The sequence below is a fragment of the Dermacentor andersoni genome, chromosome 1 (assembly GCF_023375885.2).
Source record: "Dermacentor andersoni chromosome 1, qqDerAnde1_hic_scaffold, whole genome shotgun sequence".
NCBI lineage: Eukaryota > Metazoa > Arthropoda > Arachnida > Ixodida > Ixodidae > Dermacentor > Dermacentor andersoni.
This window is the reverse complement of record NC_092814.1, coordinates 136,365,092-136,375,758: the sequence shown is the minus strand read 5'-3', so window position 1 is coordinate 136,375,758 and position 10,667 is coordinate 136,365,092. Positions and strand designations below refer to the sequence as shown.

At 48.1% G+C, this 10,667-nt stretch overlaps 1 protein-coding gene across 2 annotated transcripts in view; it reads right to left on the bottom strand.

The window, feature by feature from the left end:
• Positions 1-504: 504 nt before the first annotated feature.
• The window catches only part of LOC126545969 (uncharacterized), a 36,057-nt gene continuing 25,894 nt past the window's right edge, over positions 505-10,667 (bottom strand). The window contains exons 2-3 of one of the 2 annotated variants that reach the window (XM_050194019.2): positions 1,435-1,834; positions 505-693 (exon numbers count right to left, since the gene is read on the bottom strand). In XM_050194019.2, coding sequence (XP_050049976.1) covers positions 1,469-1,834 — 366 coding nt within the window. In that variant the 3' untranslated portion in view covers positions 505-693; positions 1,435-1,468. Of the gene's footprint in view, positions 694-1,434; positions 1,847-10,667 lie in introns of both variants that reach the window. The other variant, XM_055062077.2, reaches the window with a different exon arrangement.

Here is a 10,667-nt window from a genome sequence, read left to right as displayed (position 1 = left end):
GATATGTCATTGTATCTTCAAATACCCCGCGCAGCGTGTACATTGTGTGCCCTCTTCCTTCATGAAGGCCAAACTACACGTACGCTTGCCGGCGTGTGAAAACTCGCATCCGCGCTCCTTGAGTTTGCCGCGCCTCACGAGTAACGGCGGTTTTAACATACAAAACGCGCGCCAGGGCGCGTCCACTTGGCTCATATTTTCGCCTTGGTAGAAATACTTTCGTACTTTTGTGAGGCCGCCAGAGCCCAGATATTGGTCTGCAGAAGATAGACAGGTTTAAAATGGTGTTTGTCGCCTTACGTAATCACCATTGAAGTGCGTTTTGATGTGCGTCCCTTCAAGAATTTCAGTTTAGCGAACGGGAACGCAAACGTAAGGAATCTTTATTGAGCTTGACGTTAAATCGTAATTTCGCTCAAAGGGCAAATGTAGAAGCCGCGGATCGAACCTTCCACTTCCAGATCCAGTGACCGCACATGCCTCTTTGACATATTCGACAAATGATAACGGAAAAAACGTATGCAGGACCTTTATTAACAACAGTAGAAGTTTTGTTATGGTGGATGAATACTATATTACAAAATATGAGGGTGCGTTATGGCATGTAGTTTAAGTCATTGCTTCAAGAACCGACGTTGCAGGCGCTCCTGGGTAGACGGATGCCAGCGTACCGTTGCTGCTTAAAGAAGCAACCTGCAATTGTGGGCGAAAGCAATACAAATATGCGGTCAGTTTTGCATCACACGCAATCGGAGTTGTAAAAAATTCTGCTGCACGTTTGATGGCCCGTTGAGCAATAAGTGTTGCAAGTTTACCAATTGGAAATGGTACCCCAATGCCCAAATTAAATAACTACTTCCCTAAATTTTCTCCACTGCTGCTAATTTTTTCCGTATACCTCCCTCAAAATGCTGCGCCGTTGGTTACGGGTACGACTACGGGATAAAGGAATTTTATTCTCAGGAAGTCGTCTGAATATTTTGATCGTTTTTTGCACCTTCACACTGCCAAAGGAAGGAACTTCATATTAATATGACACTTAGCAAGAATTCGAAAGGGAAATTGACAGCAACTATATTACAAACTCGGCAAAAAAAATATTATGTGTTTTATATCCTGAAGCTGCACAATGGCCTCCGAGTCATTTACGACCATCTGAGGTTCCTTCATATGCTACCGATATACGGTGCGCGTGCCTTTGTGCATTCCACTATCATTCGATGCGAATGTAGATTTTAGCAACTGTTCAAAACATTACTCAGCACAAATTTTCTTGTGGTCTACAATCTTTCGCTTTTAATAGCAGGATATAGGCGACGTCAAAACAGCTTCTATACGCCCTCTGGAATGGTCATGCCCCTGGGGACTTGCTGATGCCGTGCTTTGCAATATAAATTAAAAACTCAATACCGGTACACGGAACGAGCACATTACATCAAGTTTGTCCAGCGCCAAGTGATTGGACATTTCATCTCGCCATCAGGTAACCGCCCATGTGTCCGGGAAAGAAGGCTGCGTGCTCGTGGCCCAAGGCGCCTCCAAGGCTCAGCGCTGCACCGGTGGCGTACATGTGCTGCGACTCAGACTGCTGAAGAAGGGCGCCGTACGGGCTCCGCACCACATACTCCGGCTCGTTCACGTAGTCACGGTGGCCGTGACCGTAGCCCCGGCCCCGATCGCCGTGCCGGTCCTCGCCCTCGTGGATGGTGCGCACCACGAATCCGTGCGGGTAGTCCTCGCCGCCCGCGTACACGTGCTGTCCTGCGCCATGCTCCATACCGGCATGGCTCGAAGCCAGCGCGAGGCAGCACGCCAGCAAGGTCAGCGCCGATATCTGCGGTTGAACCTAAAACATAAGGGATGGTCTCCAGCCTGTGTTCATGAAGCGCCGCAAAATGGACTGAGCGCAAGAAGACACAGCAGAAATGCCCTGTTATTTGCATCACAACCCTAGAACGTACACCGTAGGTTTATTAAAGCTAGCGATAATTAGAGAAATGTTCAGGAATCATCTAAATCAACCCTCAAGGCAAGCGTACCTGTTTACTGTTTTGTACCATAACACGCTTGTCCGTTCTTTCTCGTCTACGTGATGGGGATGTCGTTTTGTGCGCCTGTTGCGTGGCTTCACCTCAGAGTCCGGTGCAGGCACGAAATGAGACACGCGCTGGTGCGAGAAACTGGGCGCGAACGCGTGTCTCGGTTTTGTCATGTATATATAGTAGTGTCACCCGACAGGCAACGACAAACGCGTCCTTTTTGCCGCCGACCTTGGCCGACCCCGAATGCGATGCAATGTGGCATAATGCCTAAAAGCATGCCACGAGGAATGATGGGGGAACTGTCACTCTCTCTTGCTTATAAGTAAATTTTTACTATTAAACGCGACACACTCGCTAAGCTTCCCTAAAGCTACCTTGCACGATGCATGGACTGGTAAGACATTGTGCAGTTCATGCGTTTTGTGGCCTTATGGGTACAGACTTGGGTTGCGGTGCTGAAGGTCTTAGCTCAAATCCCACAAAGACACGTAAATTTATAATTCAGAACGACCTAGTGCTGGCCCTCAACTATTTTCAGGCGCACCTACACTTCTAGTATATGGCATGTGCTATGCTATAGAAACCCAGCCACCAATCTTCCAACGCATGCGAAGCGCCGCGAACGTAGGAAAAAAAAAAGCTTTGCCATAATATTTCAACGCAATCACCACAAATACAAAGCTGAACCCGCACATGCACGCACTGATCTTATAAGGTTTTTATTTCATTGAGTTACTTAGCAGTAACTGAATGGAAACCCAGTTTTTTTTATTGATATGATATAAGGAGATGTTAAAGCACAATTTAAGGCACCGGCTACGCCTTAGCCTTGAATTATTTCATCTTACAGCATACAGGGTTCAAGATGACATATAAAATAACCTTTTCACACAAGCACCAGGACTTGTCACGCAACGTTTTCACAGTAACACTCCGACGTAACAAACACATGGTACATACAATATACAAATTAAATGTCTCCATAGTTATGTAGAAGAAACTCTCAATAATGCAAATGATAGTGCCGCCTAATAACACTGTCTCTTGTCAGCGGGTGGTAGATACATCGTGTAAACGCATTAACACATATATTCATAACAGAACAGTCAACGTAACATAATCCACAAACACATAGATATATACAGCGACAGTGAAATAAAAGGAACAATAAAAGCGTTAATAACGGCCAACAATGCCTCTGTCTCTAAGAAAAGTCTTCAGTGCTTTTAAAGCGTTCTTCTGCCAGGACGTTGTTCGCCAAGGACCCAAGAGAGAGATAGAGAGAGAGAGAGATGAAGAGGAAAGGCAGGGATTTTAACCAGATATTAGTCTACGGTTTGCTACTCTACACTGGGGATGGGAAATAGGGGTGAGAAAGAGGGCAGAGAAGAAAGCGTTAAAAAAAACCCGCACACACGGAGACACACGCACAAAAGCGGTTCCAGTTAAAGACGTTCACAGAGACCGGTAGACCGCAAAAAGCGCAATAGTACTTGTACGGCCTCCTTCTGTGACGTTAGGTCCTTTCGATGGTGTAAAATTCTTTTTTATGATAGCGGTTGGTCGTCCAGCTGACATTCCCTCTGTGGATTGTACTGCGGGCAAGCGCACAAAATATGGTCAATCGATTCTTCATGGCCGCAGTGCTCACAGGTTGCGGTGTCGGTCATCCCTATGCGGAATGCATAGGCTTTGGTAAAGGCAACGCCCAACCGCAGTCGATACAAAAGCGTGGCGTCTCCACGGCGAAGCTGTGATGGCGCTCGAAGACTTAATGTGGGATCAAGGCAGTACAGTCGAGTATTTATTAAATGTGACTCATTCCATTGCGACGTGGTGCACTGCCGAGCAAGCAGGCGGAGCTTCCGTGCTGCGTCAGTTCTAGAAAGTGTAATTGCTACGTGGTGCTCCTCAATATGGGCTGAGCGGGCAGCTTGACCGGCCCGTTAATTGTCGATAATCCCGCAGTGACTTGGAAACCACTGGAAGGTAATTTCATGGCCTGCGTAACTTATATGATGTAACGTCTCTGTAATGTGAAATGTTAGCTGTTCGTGCCGTCCGCATCGTAAAGGTGACAGTAGAGACTGCAGTGCCGCCTTCGAATCGCAGAATACCGTCCACTTTTGTGGCGGTTCATGACCAATGTAATGAAGGGCAGTAAAGAGTGCTGCGAGCTCTGCTGCCGTCGATGTTGTGGCGTGAGTCGTCTTAAATGTGATTGTTGTGACTGTCGCTGGTATCACGACTGCCGCCGCGGAGCTGTTTGGCAGGACAGATCCATCAGTGTAGATATGCGTAGAGTCGTGGTAGTTCTCGTACAAAAATAGTAGCGTGAGTTGTTTAAGTGCTGGTGATGATAGATCAGCTTTTTTTTTTGTGACGCCACGTATTGTGAAGTTGATTTTTGGCTGAGCGAGGCACCATGGAGGAATCGAAGGTCTCGCAGCCGGAGTGGGTCCTTATATGGGTCCTGAGCACTTCAATTTCAATGTGGGTCTTGACAAAGTGGTCTCTATCGATTGATATCATAGCCACGGTTGAAGCACTCGGCGGCAGGCCTAGACAAATCCGGAGTGCTTGAGCCTGAAGACGTTGTATTGTGCGTAGATTCGTTTTACTCGCGTTGGTTATTGCTGGCAAGCGGTATCGCAGAAAGTCGAGAAAAAGCACCCTGTACAGTTGTAACATGGCACTTGTCGACATTCCCCAGGTCTTGCCAGTGAAAAACTTGAACAGGTGGCAGATGTCTGTCAACCGTTTTTTCACGTATGATATGTGAGGACTCCATGACAAGTCCCTGTCGATTATGACTCGTATAAACTTGTACGATCAAACACGTGGTATTATTTGGCCATTTATCATTACGCTGTAGTTTGTCATGGGTTTGCGCGTAAATGGCACTAGTGCGAATTTCTCAGAGGAAATTTCCAGGCCTCGATTGCGGAGGTAGATAGCAGTTTGGGTGACGGCTCTCTGAATTCTCGCTCACAACTGTAGGCGTGTTACTGCAGACGTCCATATGCAGATGTCATCCGCGTACATTGATAGCCTGACTGTGGTTGACGCGTGCTCAAGGAGAGCAATTAGGGTTAGATTAAATAACACAAGGCTAAGTACACCGCGCTGAGGGACGCCGCTGTACCTATAATGCAGAGAAGTATGACCTTCCTCGGTGCTTACAAAGAAGGATCGCATGGAGAGATAGCTCGGTAACGTTGGCTTCATGCGTAACATGGCTTCATGCGTAACGTTGTCATAGGCCCCTTTGACGTCGAGGAATAAAGAAGCGCAGAGACGCTTACGGCATTTCTCATGCTGAATGTATGTGACCAGGTCGACGACGTTGATCGATGATCGACCACGTCGAAAGCCCGCCATGACATCCGGGTAGGTGTTGTGGTACTCCACGTACCACTCCAGGCGTCTTAGGATAATCCTCTCCATTACTTTGCCCACATAGCTTGCAAAAGTGATCGGGCGATATGATGAGAGTTCCAACGGCGGCTTGCCAGGCTTCAGCAGTGAAACAAGGCGACTTGTCTTCCAGCTTGTTGGTAGCGTGCCCTCTCTTCAAGATTCATTCTACAACTCAAGAAGAACACCTCTCGCTCGCTCCCCCAGGTGACACAGAGCTCGGTAGGAAATTCCATCAGGTCCTGGTGCTGATGTACGGCCACACAAAGCTAATGCTGCCTTAAGTTCGTGCATTGAGAATGGTAGGTCCATACGGTGATCAGTGGTGGCGGATAGCTACTTGAAGGCAATGGAATGTTGGTAGCTGTGAGTTGGCCGGATAATCTGGCGCAGAAATCTTCTGCCACGTCAATCTCCGATCTCTTTTGAGAGAGGGCAAGAGCCTTAAATGCGTACCGCTGTACGGGGAGTGTCCGGAGACCGCGCACCGTTCTCCATAGTTGCGATAAAGCTTGCGTGGATCTAGCGACTCACAGGACTGCAGTCCAACGTTGCTATTCGAGCTTGTCTAACCGGCGCTGTATGCATATATTTTTTTTTTTGCGTGCGTCTGGCGGTTCGCAAATCCTCCATTGTCTTCGTACGTCAGTGTCTTCGTTCGGCACGTCGTCGGATTGCTCGAAGTCGTTCTAGTTCCACATCAAATTCCGTCAGTTTCGAAGAGCATGTGAGAGCACGAATAGTGTCTTGCACCGCGCTCGTGTTTGCCTCTTCCAAGTCGAAAGATGGATTGGCGTCACAGTGTTCTTCCATGATGGGCTGAAATTTATACCAGTCCACTCTTTGGATCGTATCCCGTATTTTGGAAAGCGACAATCCCCTAATCTTGGTCGCTTCCGTGCGTCTCTATGTCCGCAAACCACCAGGCACGTCTGACAAGGCTTCGTGAGACAAAAGCCAAGTCAAGACAACTGCTGTATGTGGAGCCACGTAGAAACGTAGGACTTCCTTCATTCAGCAGCTTAAGTTCATTACTGGAGGCGAACGATACCAGAGTTCTGCCTCTCGCGTTGATATTCGAACTTCCCCAGAGTGTATGATCGACGTTGAAATCTCTAATAATGACCCAGGGATTGGGAGTTGAAGAGAGGATGTATCGTAGTTTTTTGTGATCAAATCGACTTGACGGAGATAGGTAAGCCCCACAAAAGTAAATGTCAAATTCTTTTTCCTTACTTTTAGGCATATATATTTATTATCGTCATTAGGTGGCACAGGCTGATGAATGTAAGTGAGGTCACGGCGAATAAACACCAAAACCTTACTGTTTTCACCAACAGTTGACGACATAAACGATTCATATCCAGAAAGCCTGATCGTGTTCGATATGTTCGGCTCGCAAATGACGATAATGGGAAACATATTCGCATATACGAAGCGACAGAAATCCGAAATGCGCGATCTGAGTCCGCGGGCATTCCACTGAAAAATAGCTGCTTGCCGGACCTCATCCCTGAAAGATAGTGGCTGGGAAGCCATGATCTACTCAAGAGTTGCCAGCACCGGACTCAGAGCGTCCAGCACTTGAAGCGCACTTTTGGCATACGGTGTGTGCAAGTTGTTTAGCAACACGCAAATGGCATTCATTAAAGGCCTAATAAGAGCTATCACTTGCTCATCTGTTTTCCGCGACTGCTCGGATACAGTACCTTGCTGTACTGGAGGCGGCTTCTTCTGCGGCTCTTCTGCCGGTCGTGAACGCGGAAGTGGCGGCGATTCCTTTGTAGAGAGAGACCTGGCAGTTTTCTCCCTTCCAACATCGGTGTTTGGAGTGCTGGAAACTTCCGCTGATGGCGCTGCTTGACGAGTGGACTTAAAACCCCTCATTTTTTCAAAAGTAGCGCCATTCTTAGATGTTTCCACCACCCCGCTCACCCTGGCGCTTCCTCCTCCACGCCTCTGGTCTCCCCAGCCTCCCCCGCTCCCCCATTAGCCAATCTGTGTCACGTGGAAGCAGGCGCCGCGCTTTTGTATATTTTTTCTTTCCAGCGCGCTCCGACCTCTGTTGTTGGGCCTGCGCGACGAAAGTACGGCAGGCGGACTGACAGAGTGCGTTAGCGTAATAGAATGTGTTAGGGCTGAGAACTTAATTGCGATGCCGTGCTGCTGCGCCTTCGGTTGCCGCACCAGACACAGCGATGGCAAAAAGCTTTTTGCTTTGCCATCCGGCGGGCGCAACGCAAAAAGAAAAGTGTGGATTCACAGGATCGGGCGGGTTGACTTCGAGGAAGTGGCAAAGAACGCACGGCTTCGTGAAGTAAGTGCCACGGCTCCTCACTACCTCTTGTTTTGAGCCTGGTAGACACCTTCCGCTTCGAAAAAGTGTAAGTGTTCATGCTCTGCGTGGTTTTTAGCGCGTTGAAGTTGACTTTTCTTTTTCGAATGTGCTCTCTTTGTTTCATGTAGTTCCGTCTTGTGGTGAAAGTGCACGCATCTGCAGCTGGCCTGTGACATAGAAGCGACTTTATAATGGGTGTGTTTTGAGCTCCACCAGAAGTTAGCACATTCTCGATGCTTTTGCAAGGCTCACTACCACTTATGGATGCAGTCTTTTAGCTTCGAATGTACGCCGGCATATATTGATTTGGTTTGTGGTGATTAACGTTTTTAACGTCCCGAAGCGACTAAAGCTCTGATGGCGGTCGTAGTGCATGGCTCCCGATAACTTTATCTAGGTCACCAGGGGATGTTTAACGTGCACTTTGATCGTAGAGTCGTAGATGGGCCGGTAAATTCCTCGTTGGCGTTTCATAATTCTCGCGCGGGCGCGCTAGCGCTGCTTTAGAAGTTGGTGCCTCAGCGCGATTGTATTTCTTCAATATATTTTATTTACTAGTTTTAACAACGTGTCATTATTTCGTACTATTCACGGCGCCTCCAGGGCACCAAAGCTGCAACGGGAGCACCAAAGCTAGAACCAGGGCTGGATGGGGCTCCGCAAAGCCTGTGCATGCCAAGGGAGTATAAGATAGGCTGTCCGCTATAGCGGACAGCCGATTTTGTATGCGAACGCTCCCTGCGCCGCCTGCTTTATTGTAATGTCACGTGCTCTTCAGAAGCCTCCGTTAGCCGTTACATGTGCCCTCCTGGAGCAGTACTCCTAAAAAAAAGAAACAATCTATCGTCACGATTACCAAAGCACCCCGCAGTGAAAAAAGCGGCCCTATTGCCAGGCATCGCTGACCGCAGACGGTCGGAATCTCTCATTCGCCGGCCGAACAAAAGTACCCTGCAGGTACGTAAATGAACCTACGAAACCACGTACGCATACTTTCACGCTGTCAAAACCTGAAACTTTGGTAATTACGCGCGTGTTTGAGCACACCGCGTGCTTGCGTCGTGTTTCAGCAACACGAACTCTCAACGTGCGCGCACTTTACGCCTTAAATATGGCTTGAATAATAGTCCTTTTCTCTATTTCTTCCACAATTCCAACACGACATTTTCAAGGCCAGTTACCGACTGACGAAGCAACATCTGTATTGAGAAAACCGCTCCGCAGGGCTCGAACAAGCTTTTCCGCGGATTTCTTCCTGTAGCGTGTTAGCCGTGGTCTGCTACGGCAGGCCCACCACCGGCGGCGCCACCGTCGAGGCCGCGCCGAGAGGAGGAGGAGGGAAGTGAATGGCGCTACTTTGGGAGATTAAGGGGCTTTAAGTGGACTTTTCTTGAAAAGTTGATATTTTCCGTCGTGAAGTCCTTCGACGGTGACGTCGTCTTCGCTGCACTATCACAGCGGCCTCTTTGTAAGTACAGTTGTCTTTCACCGTTTGTTTAAGAATGGTGATCTCTTTCTTGATCTGCGGACAGTCTTTGGAAGAGGCGCAGCGATCACCATGACAGTTAGGACACTTCAACATGGTTGCGCTGCAGTTATCTTCTGAGTGGGGTTCGGCGCATCGAGGGCAAACGGCGGAATTTCTGCAAACACCCTTCACATGGCCAATCTTCTGGCAATTGAAGCATTGCATTGGTCTTGGAATAAATGGTCGAACCTGGTGGCGAAAGTGGCCAACCTTCACGTAGGATGGAAAGCAGTCACCTTTGAACGTAATCCTCGCATAACGTGTGTTGCCGAAGCGACCAACATGCACAATGACGTTATGTTCACTTGTTGGTTTTATGGGAACTGGGAGGTCTGCGTTAGGTAGTTCGTTGTCAATGTAATAGATGACTCCTGTTATTCTGGCGCCATTCGCTGGCACGATGGAGCAGACCTTCATGTTACCCAGCTGCGTTACATGTTGTAGTACGTTCAGCGCGCTCGGGTTCATCACATCGATTACCAGGATGTTTCGCCTAGTCTTTATCCGGACATCATTGATCTTTTTCGGCACGGTGTTTTCTAGATACACGGAGAGTGCTTGCCTGTTGAGGACGAGCAGGTTATCAGTAGCGTTCTGTGGCACAAAGAGGATGGAGTAAGGCCATCGTTTAGGTCCTGTTTTCACGGTGTTCAAGCTGGACGCCGAAGATGCGTTGAGAATTCTTCGTTTGGCCTTGCGGTACTACACAAGTCGAAAGCTGTCTTCCGAGGACTCGTCGCCTGATGCGGAGTACAGCTCTGTGTCCTCGCTATCACTCGATGTATTTCCTCGCTTCCTTGAACCGATGTCCGCGGCTGAACGGGAACCGGGAGGGTCCTCGGGGTGTTGTACATCCATCACCACGATGTAGGGGGCGGTAGACCCCACAAGTGCAGTGAGAAGTCCAGAAAAGCACAGAGACGGCCGAGATGTGTTCCACAAGAGAAGAATTTCGTCTTCTTCCCTTCAAAGACCCAAAAGTTTCTTTAACCTAAAAGGTCTGCGGTCTAATGTAATTAGGGCTGATTTAAGTCGGCGTCTTGGTGTGTCGTGATGTAGGCAATCTAGAAGGAGGTGTTACATATCTTCATCTACAAATCCACAATCACATTCGGGGGTTTCCGCACGGCCAACTCTGTGTAAGAATTGTTTTGTGTAGGCAGTGCCTAGCCTTAATAGATGAATAAGGGTTTCCATATTTTTGTCTAAAGAGAATGAAAATTTGAATCAATAAACGGATCAGTATGATATAAATCCGAGCGCTTAGAATTCTGATCAAACCGCGAATTTCTACACATTTTTATAGACGTTGTCCTTATAATGCAGCGTTATTCATTTTTTC